The 23666-nt window shown below is 38.5% G+C and overlaps 1 protein-coding gene across 2 annotated transcripts; it reads right to left on the bottom strand.

The window, feature by feature from the left end:
- Positions 1-909: 909 nt before the first annotated feature.
- sin3aa (SIN3 transcription regulator family member Aa) lies at positions 910-23223 on the bottom strand. Of its 2 annotated transcripts, none has more exons than XM_067436275.1 (21): positions 23126-23223; positions 20767-20976; positions 17662-17847; positions 17454-17560; positions 16648-16930; positions 13828-14073; positions 13583-13735; positions 12234-12389; positions 11992-12081; positions 11767-11885; positions 11310-11520; positions 11024-11140; positions 10692-10930; positions 9111-9294; positions 8429-9011; positions 8071-8240; positions 5386-5559; positions 5207-5299; positions 4651-4745; positions 4309-4501; positions 910-2373 (listed from the first exon to the last, which is right to left on the bottom strand). In XM_067436275.1, the coding sequence occupies exons 2-21, from the start codon at positions 20944-20946 to the stop codon at positions 2143-2145; spliced, it is 3810 nt and encodes a 1269-aa protein (XP_067292376.1). In that variant the 5' UTR covers positions 20947-20976; positions 23126-23223; the 3' UTR covers positions 910-2142. The 2 variants fall into 2 exon arrangements, with proteins under 2 accessions (XP_067292376.1, XP_067292377.1); XM_067436276.1 differs by lacking the exon at positions 23126-23223 and adding an exon at positions 21470-21618.
- Between the last annotated feature and the right edge of the window lie 443 nt (positions 23224-23666).

Raw genomic sequence — 23666 nt, 5'->3', positions numbered from 1 at the left:
GTTAGACTTTAAATGTTGATGTTAAGTCCACTATTGAATTATGTATAATTATATTTAGTATTTAGTTCAATTACATCAGAAGTAACTGTAATTAAATTACATGAAAAAAATAATTTCTCTGTATGTCAATTATGAGGAATTTCGACTTTTCATAATTTCGACTTTTCATCGAATGGATGAAGCTCGATCAGTATCATTCACATGTACAGTACGACACGGTTTTTAATTTTTTAGACAAAACTAGAAGGAAAATAACAATTTTGTGTTTCATGTTTATTTCATTATCTCACTAAAATATTTTGTATTATAGTGCTAGGTAGATCACTAACAAATTGACAAAAACTGTAGTACTATAGTAACGTAATCCATTACATTGCACATTTGAAGAAATATTATCTGAACACTTTTGACTTTACTCGCTTATTAGATTAAACTGAATAGGATAATCTTGTACAACATTGATACATAAATAAAATACACATGGAGAGAAAACATTACTTTTTAAAAAAGTCAACAACATGAAGTGCATTAAACATTATTGGGGTGTGTGAGTTTAATGAAAAGCTAATAATTAAAACAAATTATATGATAAATTACACACACACACACACACACACATATATATATATGAATGTGTGTATAAAATGTATAAACAATCATCATGTATATAAAAACTTTTAAACCCCAGCCCAGTATATCTAAAGGGCCTATCGCCCCCTGGAGGCCACAGAAGATAACTACAGTCTGATTACCAACAAAATATGAAGCATATCAGCAAATACATGACGCATGTTAGAAGAAAATGAACAAGCCAGACGTTTATGCTACAAATGTAATTTTTATTAATTTAAATATTATGCAAATAAAGGGTCTATAATGATCCACAGAAAAGACATGCTTTGTGACTCATTTTTAAAATGTGTATATATATTTATATTTAGATTTGTCCAGCAGAAATCTATCCAGAGTGAAGACTGAAATCTCTGACAACGATAAAGAAGACCTTTACATTCATAAGAGTTGTGTCTGCGTTTGTTTGCCAGAGGACACAGCTGAAGGTTTATCCAAAAACGGTCAGTGATAAAAGTGTACAGAAACAAGATCCATATTCAAACTTCAAAAATTAAAATGCTTTTTTTCTTATATAAAAACATCCATTTCAAAAACAAGAACCTGGATTCATTTCTACTTTGCAAATTAACAATTTTACTAATAAAAAAAGAAAAGAAAAAGAAAGACAAAATAGAAAAGTAAATGCACAAAAGGAGAAAGAAAACAAACCCCGACCTTAATAATCAACTCCCTTTGGTAAAAACTGCAATGAACTGTCTTGCATTTGTCATCGTTTTCCATGTGGTTCCCACTTCTTTCTCCCCAAGCGCCACACTAAAGCACTAAACACAACACACTTCTGGCATAAAAAGGTCTGGCGATATTTACACTGTATTTACAAATCTGTTGAACTGTGTGTGTTTGTGTGTGGTTCACAGGTCATGTTTGCTGTCAGCTGGTGTACGGTGCAGAAATAAGTGTGTTTTCTGATTCATAACATACCTTCATGCAGGCCTTAGATTTTTATTGCTGTCACATTTATTCATTTTTTTATACCTTTTTTATTTATTTTTTAAAGTAAAAACTAAATTCGTTTATTCTAATATTACAATGCAAGAGTCGCCCCTCTAATCTTTGTTCTCTTAAATTATGTGGCAGAATAAATCTCTGGAAGTTACGCTAAAGTTAAGTGCACTTATGCCGAAACGCTTTAGTTGTGTTTTCGTAAAAAGTCTGATGTCTTTTCCGCCACAGATTTACTCGGATCTGCTGCCTGTGAAGTTTTAACTATCAAAAACCAGGGAACACACTCGACTGGCGTTCAAGAGATGCACGAAATCCGATATATACTGTGTATTAAATTGGAGGGTGAGTCTACTGTAATGTAAGAGCTGTGCTGATTGGTCCGGGCTGGGTTTGACTGACAGGTCTTCAACCCCATGTTTTTTGGCACTGGGAGACCTGCGTTTCTGCAGGAACAGCTTATAAAAAAAGGACACACACACACACACACACACACACACACACACAAAAACACTGTTAAAAATCTCACTTCGGTCACAGCTGAGCTCCGCCCCCTGCCCGCTGATGTCACTGGGTCTTGTGGGCAGTGCCGTACTTGACTCTGTACTTATTAATGCGCTGGAAGTGAAGGATCTCAGGGTCACAGGTGGTGGAGCAGGGCAACAGTCCCTCCCGCCCTTCTCCCATGAGCCACTTGCTGGTTTCAGCAGCCATGTCTCTGGTCACATGCTCCTTCACCCAGCGCTGAGTCCAGGCGTAAAAACGCTGGTGCAGACGCGTGCTTACGCGCTCGTGAGACTGAAAAAGAGAAAGGTAATGACTTTTCACAGCCACAATATTTTTTCAAATGCAACAATTTAACTTCTGGGACATTGCTTGACAAAAACTCAATACTATTAAAAATATAAATATCAAAATCAATATTGACAACATTTATATCACATGCAATTGCAAAATGAATATAATAATTATACAGTAAAAAAATTAGATACCAACATATATACATACATACATATATACACACACACACACACACACACATATATAACCGTGGGCATCCCTACATATATATATATATATATATATATATATATATATATATATATATATATATATACAGTCTTGTTCAAAATAATAGCAGTACAATGTGACTAACCAGAATAATCAAGGTTTTTAGTATATTTTTTATTGCTACGTGGCAAACAAGTTACCAGTAGGTTCAGTAGATTCTCAGAACTTGTGGCACCTCTCAGCTGTTATTCCACTCCATGATTCTTTAACAACATTCCACAATTCATTCACATTTCTTGGTTTTGCTTCAGAAACAGCATTTTTGATATCACCCCACAAGTTCTCAATTGGATTAAGGTCTGGAGATTGGGCTGGCCACTCCATAACATTAATTTTGTTGGTTTGGAACCAAGACTTTGCCCGTTTACTAATGTGTTTTGGGTCATTGTCTTGTTGAAACAACCGTTTCAAGGGCATGTCCTCTTCAGCACAGGGCAACATGACCTCTTAAGTATTTTTACATATGCAAACTGATCCATGATCCCTGGTATGCGATAAATAGGCCCAACACCATAGTAGGAGAAACATGCCCATATCATGATGCTTGCACCTCCATGCTTCACTGTCTTCACTGTGTACTGTGGCTTGAATTCAGAGTTTGGGGGTCGTCTCACAAACTGCCTGTGGCCCTTGGACCCAAAAAGAAAAATTTTACTCTCATCAGTCCACAAAATGTTCCTCCATTTCTCTTTAGGCCAGTTGATGTGTTCTTTGGCAAATTGTAACCTCTTCTGCACATGCCTTTTTTTTAACAGAGGGACTTTGCGGGGGATTCTTGAAAATAGATTAGCTTCACACAGACGTCTTCTAACTGTCACAGTACTTACAGGTAACTCCAGACTGTCTTTGATCATCCTGGAGGTGATCATTGGCTGAGCCTTTGCCATTCTGGTTATTCTTCTATCCATTTTGATGGTTGTCTTCCGTTTTCTTCCACGTCTCTCTGGTTTTGCTCTCCATTTTAAGGCATTGGAGATCATTTTAGCTGAACAGCCTATCATTTTTTGCACCTCTTTATAGGTTTTCCCCTCTCTAATCAACTTTTTAATCAAAGTACGCTGTTCTTCTGAACAATGTCTTGAACGACCCATTTTCCTCAGCTTTCAAATGCATGTTCAACAAGTGTTGGCTTCATCCTTAAATAGGGGCCACCTGATTCACACCTGTTTCTTCACAAAATTGATGACCTCAGTGATTGAATGCCACACTGCTATTTTTTTGAACACACCCCTTTCAACTAATTCAACTAATTGCCCAATTGCACAGCCTTAAGAGCGTGCATATCATGAATGCTGGGTCTCATTTGTTTTCTGAGAATCTACTGAACCTACTGGTAACTTGTTTGCCACGTAGCAATAAAAAATATACTAAAAACCTTGATTATTCTGGTTAGTCACATTGTACTGCTATTATTTTGAACAAGACTGTATATATATATATATATATATATATATATAATATATATATATATATATATATATATATATATATATATATATATATATATATATATATATATAAAAATGTTAAGTGGTCTCTTAATTTTTTTACAGAGCTGAATATACACAGGTCATGTACACACCGAATCAAAAAAAGTATAACATGACCGGTCATTAATTAGCTCTATGATTTTGTTGTGTTGCTCTTGGTGTGCGACTTTACCTGGTGAGCTCTCTGCAGCGCCGTGCGTCTGTACATGTAATCTTCTGATTTGAAGACATACACCATTTTATAGGAGTTGAGTTTGAACATGCACTCCATCTTCATGCTGTCCGTGCTCTCTTTTCTGCCTCCATCCTTCACCTCCTTCTCTTGAGACTGGGTATGCTGGCACTTACGGATCCGCCGCAGGTTTCTGCAGAAACGGAGGAGGGAGGTGACGATGGACCAATAATAATGAATGATTATTTACCTCTATGAACTTCTCTGCTGCATGATAACAGTCTGAACGCTAAGATTCAATCACTGGTTGAGAGGTTCAGTGGTCACACATCACAAACACACCTTGTCAGAAACACAGGCTTCTGAGACATATGATCCCTCAGGTCTGGAGGCGTGAACTCAGCCGACAGATACCGCATAACGTAATCACACCAGCGCTGCACACGGGAGCAGAAAAACAGGGAAAATGTTACATGTTTTTTTTTTTTTTTTAGAATAACAAGCGCACACACACAGAGACACACAGAGACGACACAGAAACACACAAACACGCTTTTAATACTTTAAATTAGTTATTTTTTTAATTATAATTTTGTTTGAAAATTTTAGGAATTTTCTTATGCAGTTTCCATTTTTTAATTTTAGTTGTCTATATAATTTATTTAATTTTTTGTTATTTTAGTGTATCAAGTTTTTTAGTGTATCAATAAAAATGAGACATTGTTTGAGCAACTTACTTTATTTCAAGTAATGAAAATGTTTTAGGTAATTTCTTTTCCTGCTTTTAGCTATTTATTTATTATTTGTTCCCGCATTTTTATTGTTATCATTATTACTTAAAATGTTTTTCATTATTCTTCCAATTATTGCCATTCTATGCATGATCTGTGAATGTCACCTCGTTTTCCATTGGCCCGTCTGAGCTCTCCTCCTCCGTGTCCAGCAGCTCCACAGTGAGCTGAACATTCCCTTGGTTCTTCATAAACATTAACTAGAGGGCGAAAGAGAGTGAGAGAGAGAGAAAGATTAAAGACTCTTAACACTGTAAGGCTTTGCTTTTGCTGCAACTACAACTACCTTAAAGCAGTTCTCGTCGGACATGAGCTGCTCGGCTTTACGCTGGTAAGACGTTTCCGCCGGTGTCCTGCTGCTCTGCGTGAGCAGAGATCCACCTGTGGCTGAGTGACTGCTTTCACTCAGGTACAGTTCTGTAACCTGAATACAGATCTCCTCACTCACTATGTGCTGTAGCTACAGCAAGAGACACAGAGAAAAATAGGATTTTAATATAATCGAGGAATACATTTTCTGTGATCTATTCAGGCATTACACTAATAAAAATTATCTCTAACTTAGAAATCAAAACTTCTTTAAGTTCAAAAAGTTAATTTATAAAAAACAACTTCACATAACAATATCAATTAAAAACCCTAATTAAGACAAATAAACAGACAGTAATAGCACAAACAGAACAAAATATACAACAGGTGTTTTTCAAGTAGGTCTAACAGGAGTTTCCAGGTACAGAAATTTCAATTAATCAAATGTAAATTAATCACTTTATAGTCTTCACTGTATACATTAAACACAGATGAATGTTTAAAGTTAAAACAACATCAAATGACACAGCAGCAGCAGGCATATTAGGCTGCTGTCACTTTAAGAGCTGCACGGATCCAATATATTGATACTGTTTATGCGTTTTATATACACACACACATACACATACACATATACATATACATATATATAGATAACACTTATGTTAGGAGGGCTGTGTATTGCCAAGAATCTCGCAATATAATATGTATTACGATTTGATAAATTGTTATAATAGTGCCATATTTCTTTTTTTTCTTTTTTTTAAAGCAAAGATCTAATTTAAAGAATAAAGAACAACCATATGCATAAAACATGATAAGAAACTATTTGATTTAATTAATACAGTATCATTCATATCACTATTTTGTGCACATTTTAAAGGTCCATAGTATAGCACTTTTTCATTTCTAAATGATTTAACAACAGAAAGTGCAGTCCATTCCATGACTGAATGACTGTTTGTTTTATATTTAATACCGTAAAGCTGTTTTCTTTAAAGCAGTTTATTGTATAAAGTGCTATTTCAAGCAACTTAACTGCAGAGCTGGTGGCTGGTGCATCATATCCACATTGCTATGATCAGATGCTTTCGTTCTGGAGCTACAGCAGCAGTCTGTTTTGTTGTGTGTTTATTCGGTTACTGAGAGGAAAACGTGCTGAACATATTCTATCGAAACGCTTCTCAGCAGGGATGTTAAGCGAACTCTTAGGCCTAGTCCACACGTACACGGGTATTTTTATTACCGGAGTTTTTCCTTCTCCGTTTTAAAAAAACAATCACGTCCACACAAGCACGGTTTAAAAAAAAAATTCTGTCCACATGAGAACGCAAAACTACGCTATGATTGGCTGCCTGATTTCCACATGGGTCCCATTCACTGCACCGATGCACATTGCACTGACTGAGGGATGCCATGGGCTTAAGTGAAACACTTCCTACAAGTTCCTTTGCTTTGGACTCAGTGACAGGTAACTGTATACACAGGTGCAGGGCCGAAGTGGACTGTAATAGCTTCACACACTTGGTTGACTATTTTGTATTATTGCATTCTGGCGCCTTTGTTCTGCAATACAATGAAATAACTGAACATGTATCTGTAGTATATACATGTGATAAGCGCTGTTAGTGGAGTCCACCGCATAGAATCGACTTACGTAAACAAAAGGAGATGTGGAAAATCTGATATCAAACAAAGGAGAGAACGGCGCGCACTTCTATTTAAAAAGCCGAAATCTCCGGTTTCACCATCTACACGACAACGCTGTAACGGGAGTTTCTAAAAATCTTCACCCTGGCCGGCGTTTTCAGAAAAGTACGGTTTTAGTAACCGGATACAGCGTTTGCGTGTGGACGAACAGCCAAACCGTGTAGAAAAAGCTGCGGTTTTGAAAATACCCGTGTTCGTGTGGACAGGGCCTTAGATTTAATGCGTTTCCAGAGAATTGGATTTTAACTAGGCCTGTTTTGCAAACAAAATGACTTGTCGATTTCCTTAGTGGCTTCAGTTGAAGCCAAAATGAGTCCATACTTCACAGCTCTTTTCTCTCAGACGGCGCATAATTTTACTCCTGCAGTTCCACACTCACACCAAAAGAGTCTGCATTACTGATCTATATAACGGATCTCATAAAGCTGCCTCTCAAACAGCTTGAGAATACCAAAATGACTTTATTTTATGTCTTATTGCACTTAAACCCAGTCAATTGTCCAACATGTAAACAGATGAGAAAGCAAACATATATCAGTATATTGGATCCATGCATTCACTCTTAAAGTGACAGCAGCCTAATATACCCGCTGCTGTCTGTCATGTTAATCAAAGAACAAAAGACAAAGAGAAAAATCACTCGCTGCTCTTGACAGTAGTTTTTGCAATTTTAACTGCAAGCAATCATTCTGATTACTTTAATTTCTGTTGTATTTCTTACCTGTTAGACCTACCTGAAAAACTTAGCATGTTTTATTTCATTCGTCTCTTTGTTGTTTTGTATTTATTTGTGCTTTAGTTTGTAATTAGTTTATTCGCTCTTATTTTATTAGCGACTGTTTACTTGTCTTGTTTGTTGTTGTAAATGTTCAACAATTCAAATAAAGACTTACTGTGCAATGCGTAAGCTATTACAACAAAATTAAGTGGAAGTGGATTTGGGCAGACTGACCTGTCTGACTATGTTCTGGATGAGTTTGTCCAAGGTGAAGGCGATGTAGGCATGAATGGTGAACATCTCTCGGAGGGAATCCTCATAATGAGATGCCTCCATGTTTCCATCCAGCAGATTACGCACCATCTCCAGAAATGCGGAGTAATAATCCTCCACTTCTATGTCCACTGAAAGACAAGAGAAAGAGTCGAAATCGGTCCACACCCAGCTATATTCACTAGTTACAAAGTCAACATGAAATAAAAACCCTGCTTACTTTCTCAATAAATGTTCCTTGTCTTATTGCGCATGATTCATCAGTTATCCTGAAGAAAACAAATGTTTAAGTAAAATGTAGAAACGTTTTGTTACTCACTTGGCTCCTTCAGACGCAGCTGGATGGCAGTGTTTTCATTTTTCTCTCGTTTGAGTCCGAGCACTTCCCTCTCCCACTCGCGCTCCCTCAGGTCCTCTTCGATCTGTCGTTCGGCCTGCACGTAGAGCCGCAGCAGACGCGAGCACAGGGTTTGGTGCAACCGGAGAAAGATGTACCAGTTGTTATTCACATAGAACAGATTATACGCATCCTCGCAGGAGCGAAGTCGCTGAGCCGTGGATGTGCTAAACAGCAGTTTGGTCTTTGTCGGGCTGCCACTAACTCCTCCTGCCAGCCCGTTGTGCTTCTTCGATGCCCCCTCGTCGAGGTCCATGTCTTCCTCGTCGTCCTCTTCCTCAGCATCCGACAACACCCCTCGCTGAGAGAACAGCATGTCGGGAATGAAGTGGTAGATGATCTGCTTAATCTTGTATTTGTCCTCTTTGTTGATACTGCTCTGACGTTTGACGTGGTGGATGATGAGCGCAGCCGCGTCCTCTAGAATCTGACGGTCCTCGTAGGTCAGTGTCAGTTGAGGCCCACTAGCAGACGTGCTGTTGTCTTCTGAAGCCTGTTCCTGCCGCTAAACAAACACACAATCATCAATCATGTGCTGGAAACTCGTCTCTCTAAAGAGAAACAAACCTCTTTAACTTCCTCTAGAGGATAAAGAGCATCTCACCTCATCAAAGATACTCTCGATCTCGTTGAGAAGCGTTTTAGAGCGTAGCACCTTAGTGTCATTCTGCTTAAAGTTAATGCCTTGATGGTCCAGAGATTTCAGGTAATATTTCTCATTCTGTTCTCTCCAAATCTTGTTAAAACCCCTTTGAGCTTCACGCCACTCTTCCTCCTTCAGCTTTAGCCTGAGACGCAGAATAAAAAGATGGACATGTAATACTTGTTAAAATAACTTGATAACACATTAACAACTTGTAACAAAAATATAAAAAACTTAGTAGCTAAAATGTGCTGTCTCTAGATATTGGAACAGCAAATAAAAAATAATATATATATATATATACACATATACACATACATACATATACACATACACACAACATTCGTCTAGCAGCGCATTTGTGAGGTCAGGCACTGATGTTGGCGTGAAGGCCTGGCTCACAGTCTCCGCTCTTATTCATCACAAAGGTTTTCTATTGTGCAGGTCATTCAAGTTCCTCCACACCAAACTCGCTCATCCATGTCTTTATGGGCCAACTCTTTGCGCGCTGGTGTGCAGTCATGTTGGAAGAGGAAGAGGCCGTCCCCAAACGATTCCCACAAAGTTGGGAGCATGAAATTGTCTAAAATGTCTTGATATGCTGAAGCATTAGAAGTTCCTTTCACTGGAACAAAGGGGGCAAGCCCAACCCCTAAAAAAAACAAGCCCACAACATAATCCCCCCTCCACCAAACTTTACACAATGCAATCAGACATGTACTGTTCTCCTGGCAATACCAAACACAAACTCGTCCTTCAGATTGCCAGACAGAAAAGCGTGATTGGTCACTCCAGAGAACAAGTCTCTGCTCTAGAGTCAGTAGCGGCGTGCTTTACACCACTGCATCCCACGCCGTGCATTACACTTGGTGTTGTAAGGCTTGGATGAGCTGCTCGGCCATGGAAACCCTTTCAATGAAGCTCTCTACACACTGATCTTGAGCTCATCTGAAGGCCACATGAAGTTTGGAGGTCTGTAGCTATTGACTCTGCAGAAAGTTGGTGACTTCTGTGCACTGTGACCCTCAGCATGCGCTGACCCCACTCTGTGATTTTACGTGGCCTATCACTTCATGGCTGAGTTGCTATTGTTCCCAACTGCTTCCACTTGGTTAAAATCCCACTAACAGTTAAGTGTGGAATATTTAGTAGTGAGGAAATTAAAGGAATGGACTTATTGCACAGGTGTCACAGTACCACGCTTGAGTTCACTGAGCTCCTGAGAGCGACCCATTCTTTCAAAAATGTTTGCAGAAGCGTCTGCATGTCTAGTGCCTAATTTATACACCTGTGGCCATGAAGGGATTGAACACCTGAATTCAATGATTTGGAGAGGAGTCCCAATACTTTTGGCAATAAAGTTTGCATATATAAAGCATATTGGTCTACCATTAAATCTGAAAAAAAATTAAACAAATGCACACTGGTTTAATATAATATAAATATTTTTTCTAAACTAATTTCTGCACAAACCTCACTCTGAAACATGGGTAATGTAGCCTTTTAGACAGATGTTCATTTATAGCATTTATTCTCTCTAACCTCTTGAGTACAATGGGAACAGACACTGCCGGATTCTTTTTCAGCCCATCGATGATGTCCAGAGCTTTGTCTCCATATATCCTCTGGATGGCTTTCCTGTGGATGATCTCAGAGCAGCCTCCCAGAGTGTTGTCTAGTCGGAATTTCGCCTGCTCTTCTGCAGACATCCGAGAAAGCTTCTTCTGAACCGACTCCAGAACACGAATGGTGGCCAGGTTGGTTTCCAAAACCACATCCAACTGGAGGGCGGAGTCAACATCATCATCAGTAAGAATTACAGCAAAAAAAGCAAGCAGAACCGGTTAAAATATTCATGTGTGTGAAAGTCTCACCTCAAACCGCTCATCCTCACACCTGTACATGTGTTCTTCATATTGAGTCTTCTTTGAGCTCACAAAGGTAGAGTCCTCGGACCAGGAGGGGAAGGAAACCCAGGTATCATTCAACACCTGATGTATCCACAACCAACAAACCAGCGTAAATAAAGAGTTATCATAAAAACATGCATAATATGATGCAGTTCTGAGTCAAACAATATTCAGTAGGAAATAATGTGGGGTATAAAAATGCCATCTGATGACTTGCAAGTGACTCTTTGACTCTCTTTGACTCTCTTACCTCTTTACAGAGTGATGTTCTCCCGGTACATTTGGGTAGCTGGTAGCTCTTGGGTAAAGCTCTGTAACTAGAGCCCAGACGCTTGCATGAAGCATAGTCAATTTCCATGGCAATTCCTTCAGTGGCTCTTTCTTTTGGGTACGTTTCCAAGTGTGACATTTCCTTGTATCCAAGGAAGTTCTTAAACCAAGTGAACAGCTCAGGAAATTTGCTGGGGTAAAATGACAATCACAATCACAAATCACAAACACCATACTGAAAAATGATTGCTGGGGTGCAGCTTTGTAATAAATAAAAATACGTTCATCCACAGTCATCAGAAGTACAACCAAAACAAGGTTCTTCCTCAAAATGCATGGAGTTTTGTTCTTAAACCACTAGAGAGCCAAAAGTTAGATATAGTATAAATTAAAATAAACAAAACTACATGCATAAAATTAAACTCCACTAAACTTACCCCAGGAATGGAACCACAAGTTGAACCAACTCAGCACGAGAAATGATTTCCTCATTAAAAATGATTAGGCAGCGGAGGAAGTTGTCATAGGCTTCGGCACTTCGCAAAGCTTTCCGGACCTATAAACAGATAAGTAATGTCAGTCAATGTTTGAAATGAAAAATGTTGAGATAAAACAACCTGCTTATAAAATCAACATGACTACATTAAACTAGAGCAACTCACTTTGTCAAAGAAAAGAGACTCTGTTCCTCCGCTGTGTTTGCCAGCCTCAGTAACCAATGAATCTTTCATATTCATTAACTTGAGCTTTTTCTTAAAAAAGGGGGAAAACAGACAAAAATTAAGAAAGGTATCCCAAGGAAATCAAATAAAACTAAACAAAGATTATGTTTCAAATCAGTAAGCAAAAGGGCGACATGCCAAAAACGATGAAATTCATTCAATGTATTTCCATAGAGTGGTACCTTCACAGGTGGGGTGACGGCTGTAGTCGGGTGTTTGCATTTTTGGCAGCCGTTCTGATTGGGCCTCTGCTTGTTATTGAGCTGCGGTTTCTTGACCGTTGCACCGGGATCATTACGCATAGATTCGGCCTTCTCCGCTGCCGTCTTCCCCAACATCTAGATGAAGTTCACAGCAGAGCTAATATAGTTAACTAAACCTAAAACCGTTAAAAAACATTTCATTTCAGCCAGGGAAACATTCCCCATTGTAATTTAGTTTTTACTTGTGCTAAAATAACAAAAACGTAAAAACTATAAAAGCCATTTAAAAAACAAATAACCTGTACATATAACGTTACACCTAGCCTGTATGACAGCCGAATTTAGCCCCGCCCACAACATTTTTAGGTCGGGCAATTCGGTCTGGCATCGCTCCATAGAGGAGTAATTATCCCCGAACAGAAACTGTTCGGACCAATGAAATCATCAGGGCGGGCTTTAGACGATGACGGACAGATGATAAACAGGAATGTAATCATCACGTCATCAAAGGGGCTTGGATTATATTTACTCGAATCCTAGACGGAGAGCTTGTTTGTATCTGCATTCACCTTCACAATTTCTCTCAAAGATGATGCTCCTGTTGGGTAAGTACTCCGTGTATCAATAAATTCTTTTAGTTTTTTACAACACCGGCTAAAATCGTTTATTCCAGCGCGTGTGCAGACAGGGTTGCCAAGTTTTTAAAACAAAATCCACAAACTATTAGCCCTAAACAATAGCTTCTTGGGGGGGGTTCTTCGGGGGAAAAATGTGTTTGGGGGGTAAATTGTGTTATTTTGGCAAGATTGCCTTCTAAAATTCGCACTCATGGGTCTATATATCACATAATAGTGGCTTAAACCCTTGGACATATAAAAAAACATATTAAAAAAAACGCAGACTTGGCAACATAGTAGTTGAGCTCTGTTGACATTTAACAATGCGTCGCTTCGTTGCTCTGATTGGTTGTAGGTCTGTCCAATTGATGTCTTTCCTGGTTCGGTTGAAACACGCCCCATAATCACAGCCCAATGGAGCAGTTTCAGACTCATATTCTGACTAGAATTGAGTATGACCACGTCAGGCTACGTTCCACCCCTAATATTGCCTGAACGTCGCTCTCAGCAGCATGAACAGTACCTGGATGCCCATTGACAGCACATTGCTGTAAATTAAGGTATTTATAATGTGTAAATAATTAAAGTGTAACTTCAGCGATTAGCATATGGCTTTGTATCTGTAGAAACCCTGGAGTATATTCGAATGATATATTCGAATATACTATATTCGGTATATAGTATATTCGGTGGAGACGCAATCAAACTCACCACAGAGCTGTTGGCATCCGGCAGAAACTGCCCGAACTCTGAGAGCAAATCTTCCTGGTTTTTGAAGAGTTGGGCCACCTCAGCGTAAACTTCCTGCTCGGTCAGGACCGGGGTGTAGCTCCCCCCTGCTTCTTTAGCATTACGCTGCTCCTTCTGATTAACAAAACAAGTATAACATATATCTGTTAATTGATTGCAAGTTATAATTTATTTATGGAGTGTGTTTGGTGTTTCTCCGGCCTGACCTGGTATTTGTGCAGGATCTCGAGGAAGGATTTGTAGATGTTGGGTTGGCCCTGGAAGCGATTCTTAATCTTGTTGACGTAGTTAATGGCGTGGTTGAACTCCACGGGCTGGTTCTGCAGTGGTGGGGCGGTGGGCACGGCGGTGATGGGAGTGTGGGGCTGCAGCGGGGGTGAACGCGGGGATGCGTACGGATGGACGGACGGACTGGGATGACTACTCGGAGTCGGAGCTGGAGATTGCAGCGGCTGTACAGAGAGATGTGAATATAGATCTTGATCAGGACTAACACTAACCTTGGGAAAAGACATTTGCAGTGTGGCTTCTAGGGTTGGTTATTGACACAAATTTCATGCTTCGATTTCGAATCGCAAGCTTGCTATTTCATTATATTCTGATCTCAATTTAAAAAAAAAGAAAATTAAATCTGTGTCTCATTATATTAGATCTGTGCATTTGTGTCTTAAAGCCTAATGCAAAACATGTGCTGTCTGTGCCATTAATGCTAAACAAAAGACAAAATGACTCGCTACTCTTGACTGAATAACTTTAGTAGTTTTAATAAGAATCAGTCTATATTTAATTCATACAGTGAAGACAATGCAGTGTTTTAAAGTTTAACTCAGGGTCTAATGACTATTTTGCTAACTGAGTGTTTAATAGATAAGTCCACACGCTTGTTCTCGTCTGGATACTTTCGAAAGTACATCTCAAAATTAGGACGTTCACGATTCAGATGGTGGACATGTAATAAGATTATGATATGACATTTTAGGAAGATCACCCACCCCTAGCTGAGACATTGTTTAATTTCAAAAGTAACAAAGCTTATTGCAAAAAATGTTACTTTTTTCAATGAGCAAATTGAGAGTTTATCTAAGATATTTTGCCACACTTGAATCATAAATGCAACAACATTTTTTTTTTACTGGATTCAAGGAGTTTGTGGTTGAAATTTAAAAAACGTAATAAACCTGGGTCAATTTGACCCCTAAAGAAATGAATGGAAAACCCTAAAAATGCTAAATTTTCAAACTAAAAATGCTAAAACTTTACCAAAAAAAATATTTTATAATGTCTACATGTGTATCTGAATGCATAATGAAGAGAAATTACTTTAGGACCCAGCGGAACAGCTCATTTGCTTCATATAGAGCTATAAGGACATCTAGTGGCAAGAGTCATTAAATATTATGAAAATATTGGATAAATGAGTAGTATGAAGCTGCAGACTCGGAGCCTGCATCCACAGTCCCGCACTCAGAGTCCCGCATTTTTAAGACCCCTCGTTTGTAAGAAACAGCGCCTCCTGCTGTTCTGAAGACCGCACAACACCCTTATCCAAATAAGATATATTATTACGGTGCCGTTTCAATTAAAGTTTTCCAAATAAATCTAAGCAAATTAGCCTAACGATTTTGCAAACATCTTTGCATTCCCTAAAAATGTCATTGTTTTCTCTGACTAACAAAGTACCCAGTAGTTTTTTGTTTTTGTTTATTTAAATAAAAGAAAATTACTGATGGAAGATATACAATTACAGATTGAACTATCCTTTGAAAAATGTTATGTGATATTATATTGCTACAATGTTTTTTTAATTCCAATTCCAATGTTTCTTTTAGGTCAACCTATGCTAATGGTCTAATTAACATATTATACATTGCTAGCATTAAAAACCTGTTGATATCTGGAATCCAAAGCAAAACTCAAACAAGAATAGACAAAACACGAATAATAAACAAATCTGTACAATTCAAAAATGGTATTACTAATTGTAAACTGTATTATTTACAGTAGTTATTATTTTACCTTATGCAATTGAAGATACAAAGCAAAGTCATTAACACAATTCTTTCTTCCTTTTTTCTTTGCTTTGTCCTGTTTACCACAATATGATGTTTAGGTGATAGTTAAAGTACAGACTCGTTCATTATTGGCGTTTTGTCTATTCTTGTGTGAGTTATGCTTAGCGTTCCAGATATAAAAAAATATGGTTTTGTAATGTTAGCATTGCGTATAATATGTTAATTAGACCATTAGCATGTGAACCTGAAAGAAATATTGAACAAAAAAAAAAAGAATTGCCCACACTTTTTATTAAATAAATAAAAAAATCTACTGCGTACTTAGTCAGAGAAAACAATGACATTTTTTGGGAATGCAAAGATGTCTGCAAAAGCGTTATTTTGTGTAAATTTATTTTTAAATGAAAACTTTAAATGAAACGATAACGTAATATTGCATCTTATTTGGATAAGGGTGTTGTGCAGTCTTCAGAACAGCAGGAGGCGCTGTTTCTTACAAACGAGGGGTCTGAGAATGCGGGACTCTGAGTGCGGGACTGTGGATGCAGGCTCCGAGTCTGCAGCTTCATAATGTTGGGATAAATAGGGCCATGTTATACCATTTTCCCACAAAAGGTCAGCAAAGACACCCAATGCAAGATATTTTGAGCTGAATTAAAAGGGTTATGCATTAAATTATGTTATGTTGAATTGAAGTTGGAAGAATGTGCTTAAATTACTATTTATTTATTGATAAAATATAGTCATTTAAAAGTAAATACTAAAAAAGCATTAAAAAATAGAAAACAGAAAAAAATTAAACAAGCTTTCTGGACAAATTAAAAATAAGTATAATTTTAGGGCTTCGGGTCATTTTGATCCACAAGGGAAGGATTAGTTACAAAATGCGAGGGAAGGATGAGGGCTAATAATGTTTAGTGAAATTTTTAAATCATCATCTGGAATTAGCACAGACTATAAGATTATTAATTAATTATTATAGATTAAAAAATTTGTTTCCAAACTTGTGAATACCTTGCTTTTCGGCGTGGGTTGTGTAGGAGTTGTGGATGCCAGGCTGGGAGGGTTTGTGTGGATCTGGATCTGGATCTGGTTCTGGTGCGGCTGCACGGAGATGCCGTGGGGTATGATGTGTGGGTTCTCACCGGGCACAGTCACGTTAACCAGGTCACTGTCCTTGTATCTCGTGACTTCAATCTTGTATCCCGGCGGAAGAAATGTGTTAAACCCCATAATGAGATCAGGGTGACCCTTAAAGAGCTGCGACACCCTGCTGATTACACCCGGGGTGTCAATACTGTGCAGAATAACAGAGCGAGAGAGAAAAAGCATTTGCAATTATTAATTATGATGAAATATTTCTCAATGAAACAGAAAACATTGTGGGAAATGTAGGGCAGGACTTGTGAGAAGAGGGCAAGGACATTGCATGCATGCATGCATAATGGCTTATGTTTTTCTTCGCCCATATGGCATTGCTTACGTCAAAAGAAATTATAAATGCTCTTTCTTGTGATATATTAAATGCTCAGATATTCATAAAACTAAATATTCTATGAGCTATAACATTTTTGTGAAAATGGTCAAAAACCCTGGTGGTGGCTGGCAACTTTTTTTTTTAAAACACTGGCGGGGAAAGAGTTAAAAATATTTTTTTTAATTAAACCACTGTGTAATTTTGTTGTATTTGTATTAGAAATAAAGGTTCAATTTTTTTAGGTATAATAGCACACAGTTTTTGATGTGGTATCCGTACACTAGCTCTTTAGTATCAACAAATACAATTTTATCATGACAACCCTACATGTGAATAAACTCACCTCTGAGATTTAAACTCTTTCATGATATCCAAGAAATCATTGTAGACCTGTGGCTGACTGCCAAACTGGAGCTTCACCTGGTCCAGGTAAGACAGGGCATCCTCCACCTGCAATAGTGAAAACATCAATCCAGTTTATCTCGCGCACACAGCTGCAGGTTTTAATTTGTTATACTCCAAAACGAGCCAAACACAGAATCCGGTCCCACCTTGAGTCTCTGGAACTGCTGCTGCCCCTGTGCGGATGCAGAGGGTGTGGGCGGGTGGGCGTGACCCTGCACGGGCACAGGACCTTGGGCCTGGACCACTGCCGGACCATGATGGTGAGCCACGCTGTGGACCGCCGGACTGGGAGTGTGACCGTGGCCACTTGAGCTTTGGGACACTGTAGACACCTGAAAAAAGCAACGTTGCAAAGATCTCATTAAATATGAATTAAGATGTTTTATAACCATCCAATAACCCTCCTAATAAAGCAAGAATAATTATTTTGTCCTCACAAATGCTTCAGATTATACGCAACAATTAATATACAGCAATGTGGCGCGAGACACTGATACTGCCTGCATTCATTTGATTAAAAATACAGAAAACTGTAATATTATGAAATATTAGTACAATTTAAAATAATTATTTTCTATTTGAATATATTTTAAAATGTAATTTATTCCTGTGATCAAATCTGTATTTTCAGCATCATTACTCTAGTCTTCAATGTCTCATCCTTCAGAAATCATAATAATATGATGATATATTATCAATGTAAAAACTATTGTGCTTAATATTTTTTATAAACTGACTTTTTTCAGGATTCTTTGATGAATAAAAAGAGCAGAATTTTTTTAAAATATATAAAATATTTTTATACAGCAGAGATGTGATAAATTGATACAAAGTGATAGTAAAAAAACTTGTGTATATTTTAAATATTATATATATATATATATATATATATATATATATATATATATATATATATATATTAGGGCCGGGACTTTAACGCGTTAATTAAGATTAATTAATTACGTGACTTTAACGCGTTAATTAATTATGCAAAAAAAATAAAAAATTTAACCGCATTTATTTTTGCACCGCGGAACGTTTTTCAAAAAATCAGTTTCGACGGACCGATTATACTGGAACACCAACTAGAGCACGCTCCGGAGTCACGACAACAACATGGGTGCGTCTCAATCAGCTCCCTAGTTCAGTAGTCAGGGCACTGATCAGGGAGTCAGCCCATTGACTTATGTCTTGATCAGTGCCCCGACTAGGGAACTAGGGAGCTGATTGAGACGCAGGGCATGAGTGAACATGAACGAAGAAGCTGATGAGACTGCTTTGCTTGGCCCCGTGGATGGGAAATTTTGTTTTAAAAAACGAAAGAATGGAAGCGTCGACAAGAGCACGGTTGTGTGCAAGCTATACAACAAGGAGTTAGCGTATCACCGCCGCACATCGAGCCTCAAATATCACAAATATGCTTTTGCTAAACTTAATGGCAAACATTGTGCTGGTCTGCTGGACTGAAATAAATAAACAATATTTTGTTGATTAAGCTTATGTATTCAGTCATTATTCAATGGTATACTAAAAATACATGTGAAAAATTACTTCTCATTGTTCTCAGGTCAAATATTTATATGCGATTAAAATGCGATTAATTAATTACAAAGCCTCTAATTAATTAGATTAATTTTTTTAATCGAGTCCCGGCCCTAATATATTTATATATCTATCTATATATATATATATATATATATATATATATATATATATATATATATATATATGCAGTTCTTTTTAACTTTTTATTGATAAATAAATCCTGTAAAAAGTATCAAAGGGTCCAAAAAATGGCAACCGTTTCCAGTTACATTGATAATAAATCATCATATTATTATGATTTCTGAAGGATCATGTGACACTGACGACTGGAGTTATGATGCTAAACACAGCTTTGATCACAGAAATAAATTACAATTTAAAATATATTCAAATAAAAAAAATCTGTTCTTTTAAATTGTAATAATATTTCACAATATTATTGTTTTTATCTGCATTTTTGGCTTGATGAGCAGAAGAGACTTCTTTCAAAAACTGGTGTTTCCAAATTTTTGACCAGTACTGTAAATATATTTTACAGATATATTAGACCCTATTTATTATTCCAGCTGATGGCTCAAAATGTCTGTCTATATGGTCTTACACTATGAAACACAATATTATTTTAGTGTAATTCCCAAAATATTTTTGTTACTTGAAATAAAAAACTTTTTTTTAATGTTTTTTATTTCAGCAATTTAAATCTGAATTAAAATGAATAACAACTACAGATATATTGAAAAAATAAAAAAAATAAAACTAAGGTCTGTTTCTTCTGCCACACTCCAGATTCTGGAGTCACTCTGGATTAACTGGATGCAGTGGGAACACAGTAGCCTAGAAATCTAGACGCACCCTAGCGGCAGCAAATCTTATTTGCAGCGAGTGTCGTCTAGCAACACTCAATACACTTCTGAGCTGTAAGTGCCAAACTCTGGTCGAGCCAATCACATCGTGTATAGAGTCGGTGGGCGGGGCTTAACATAATGACGGTAGAGTTGCGTTTGTGTGCTTCAAGTAAACACAGAAACTGGCGAACGGTGGTCTTTCGATTCAGCTTTGACCGCGACTCTGGAAGACTTGGAGTTAAGCTTTTCTCTGAGAAAAGAACAAAGAGCGGCACAGAAGTCATTCTTAAAAATGGGAAGATGTGTTTGGAGGTTTGCCGACCGGATACGGCGAATGTTTAATCTGTCAACGAGCTCTGCTTCACCTTCGTTGCTCTGGTTGGTGGTAGCGCTTTCCAATTACGTGCAAGGCGTGCAGAGGGAGTTTGAAAGACAACCGTTTATCCCGCCCCTCGGATTGAGCTGTCAATGGTGAGTTTCCAGACCAAACATCTTGATGTGGGTCTGGCTTGTCAGGCTAGGAACACAGTCCTAGGAGCTATAGACTTTATGCGCCATTTTGTGGTAGCTCTGTGCATTTCTATGGCATTGCTGTCGAAACAGTAATTAGCTGGAGAAGAGGATTTACTTATTGTAGAGTTATTGAAAGTTTCGATGAGCATTGTAACATTTGAGGTGGATGTCATAAATGTTGGTTTGACTGGGAAGATTTTAAAACAAGCGGTTCATTCATAAATCCGTAAGATTTAACCTTCATGCTGTGGAAATACAAACCGGAAGACCAAACACAACGAGTGCATCGCTGAAAGGGGGCGGGGCTACATAAGGTCTATAATGCATCATAATGGCGGGTATCCATACCTGGTATGTCTGGGGAACCGGGTACTGTATTCCTGGTGTAGGCTGCATGCCGTCAGCCACAGCCTCGAATACGGCAGGCGCTGGGGCAAGAACCCTGTGCTGGAAGCCCTCTACGCTGCCAGGAAGCCGGCGTTGTTGTGGGATGAACACTGGCTCCTGATCCTCTAAACACCTCCTCATGCTGTACTCATACTCAGAGGGCACTAAGACCTGAATCAGACAAGACAAAGAAACCAACTTACAGTATGAAAAAAACATGATTTGGCTGTAGTCCAAACCATTAGCAACAGGAGATCAACTAGTCTGGATGAACATGAGTAATGTCCACAAAATGTATATACAAATGTGCATGGTGTGTATTTAAAATGAGCAATAATGTGTGTGTATATCTGTATGCTTAAATGTGCATGGTGTGTGCATACATAATGTATATGGTGTGTATAAGTACAGTATGTGCATATATGGGGAGTGTATACATGTGTTTAGTGTGTGTGAGCGTGCCTCTCCTGCACACGCATACCAATAATGCTAACTTGCTAACCCGCGACTAAAAGTGACAAAGTTTAGCCAGGAATTTCACTTTTATCAAAGCAAATATGAAAACTAAAGGTCGGAAGTTTCTGCCTGACTGAAACACAGCTTATTTATGGGAAACGTTCAGAAATACGGAATAAAGTCTTCATTTTATAGCTCTGAAACTCACCCGCTTCTGTTAGCTGCGCTTGCAGTACAAAAAGGCTGTTAAAACATCACCGAAATACTAAAACTCTGTGGTAAAATAGCGATAAAACACATTAAAAACTGAGTTTAAAACCAACTAACGCATTAAATCCTGTTGAAAACAAGCGGTAGGGAGGGGAGGGGCTGATTTGGGATTTGCGCACAGGCCGCGCCCACTCAGTCTCTGATTGGCTCATTGTTTAGGAGACGACATTGGGTTGTACTTTTATTGAACGTTCTCAGCTGTCACTCAAACAAGAAATTAACATTGTACGGGGGGTTGAGCCAAAACCCGCCACTGCTTCACTCACACACTCACACACACACACACACGTTCGCACGGCGAATCTAAAACGGCGACTAGTTTTAAGGAGCGCATATTTTTCTCTTTAGACTGTTGTAAACTAGGCTTAGCTTTATTATAACGCGCGATTACTCTTCGTGATATTAGTACATTCATGGCATTACATCTGAACGCTTTTTCAGCAACTTCCTGAACTTCCTGCCTGGGATTACGTCATTTTTACGGCCCCTCAGAACAAATGGCCAATCAGAATGAGGGATTTCATGAAATAAACGCCCCTAATAGAATTCCTTTACTCCGATTGGCCAGGCGCCCTGAGAACGCGTAAAGTATAACGTAACTCAAGAGGGGTGTTTACTCAGATAAATCCTCGATTCCGATTAGTCGGGAGCTCCGAGAGGGCGTTAAACATGACGTGAGGCTCATATTGCCATGCTCCGCCCACGAGAGGCGGGGCTTAAGCTAGTGCCCGGGATTCCTCGCCCCGTCCGTCCGCAGTCAGTCAGAGCTGATGCGCGCGCGTGTATGCGTGCAAAACGTATCGCGTTAAATACGGACAAAACACAACACAACCCGAAGCAAAAGAGCTCAAACTTACAGAATAAACAAGTTCGGACTGATTTCGCTGCAAAGCGCTCAAAAATTCAGCATGTTCGCGAGCACTTTAACACGACACCGAACAAAAGATCCGCATATAAACACCATCAAAACGTTTATAAGGGACGGATATCATGATCTCATGATTTCTAGATTGAAAGAGCACACACGAATATGACACCACTAGCACACACGCCTATTTCATGGCATGTTGTCCTTTAGTAATCAGACCCAAAGTCAAAATGGGAACTAAAAATCTGATCGCAAAAACATGGACTCTCTGTGTGATCATGCGAGCATCTGAAATGAGAGATCCGATCACACATTACAGCACAAACACGCCAGTTGATCTAATATTCTTTGTTTACTGGGAGACTGAAGGGGAAAATGTCTAACCGTGTTTGAGCACCTCTTCCCTCCCCCTCTGAACAGAGCCACAGATCTGCTTTCAGATCAAAAACAAGTTCTAAAAGCCCTCGTTAAAGGATCGCACACAAACAGATGGGTCTGCGTGTCATAACATACAGATACACGTTTCTTTGGGGCTTCAGTTGGCCAAAGCTTTGCCCCTTTTTCTCCCCTTAATGTGCCATGATCGAACAAACAGCCCCGATTGATACACTCAAATCTCTTGAACGACCAGCCCCTTGCAGAAAGCACTCAAACACCGACAGAAACACATATTCGATCAAAAGAGGACAACATAAATTTGTTTTCTTTTGCCCAGCTGCTACATACCTGCGAAAAAGAGCCTCGCACTCCGGATTCGTGTTTGGAACAAATAGTTGGGAACGCCCCCCTCTCCGCCCATTGGTCGACGTGACAGTATGCGTCATCTGGATTTGAATACGACCCGCGAAATCCATAGGATCAGAGATGTACTTTGCTTTAGTATTTTGGAATAATGTTTTTCTTTTGTAATTGATATTTACTCTGAAGGAGGCTGGACACACACGGGATGTTATCCGATATCAAATAACCTAAAGTAATTGTAAATATTAAAATAGTAATAATTGTTTTATATGTCACTCACTGAAGGTAGGCTACTGTATGGGATTTTAAAGCTTTGTTTAAAGGGTTACTTCACCAAAAAATGTAAATGATGTCAGTAATTCCTCACTCTTATGTCGCTCTAAACCCGTGAGACCCTTGAGCAAAATTAAGATACTTTTGATGAAATCCAAGAGCTCTTTAAGAAAGGTAGTAACGGCATCGTTAAAACAGCCCATGTCACTCCAGTGGTTCAGCAATGAGAAGACTTTTTGTGTGCAAAAAACAA

The sequence above is a fragment of the Pseudorasbora parva genome, chromosome 25 (genome assembly GCF_024679245.1).
Source record: "Pseudorasbora parva isolate DD20220531a chromosome 25, ASM2467924v1, whole genome shotgun sequence".
Taxonomy (NCBI): Eukaryota; Metazoa; Chordata; class Actinopteri; order Cypriniformes; family Gobionidae; genus Pseudorasbora; species Pseudorasbora parva.
The sequence above is the reverse complement of the archived record's forward strand: the minus strand, read 5'-3'. Positions and strand labels throughout refer to the sequence as shown.

Coding starts and splice junctions, on each gene's coding strand:
- sin3aa (XM_067436275.1), bottom strand. CDS start 20,946: ATGAGGAGGTGTTTAGAGGATCAGGAGCCAGTGTTCATCCCACAACAA. Junction 14,074..16,647: donor AACCCACGCCGAAAAGCAAG/GTATTCACAAGT, acceptor CTCTCTGTACAG/CCGCTGCAATCTCCAGCTCC. Junction 11,521..11,766: donor CTTGTGGTTCCATTCCTGGG/GTAAGTTTAGTG, acceptor ATTTTACCCCAG/CAAATTTCCTGAGCTGTTCA.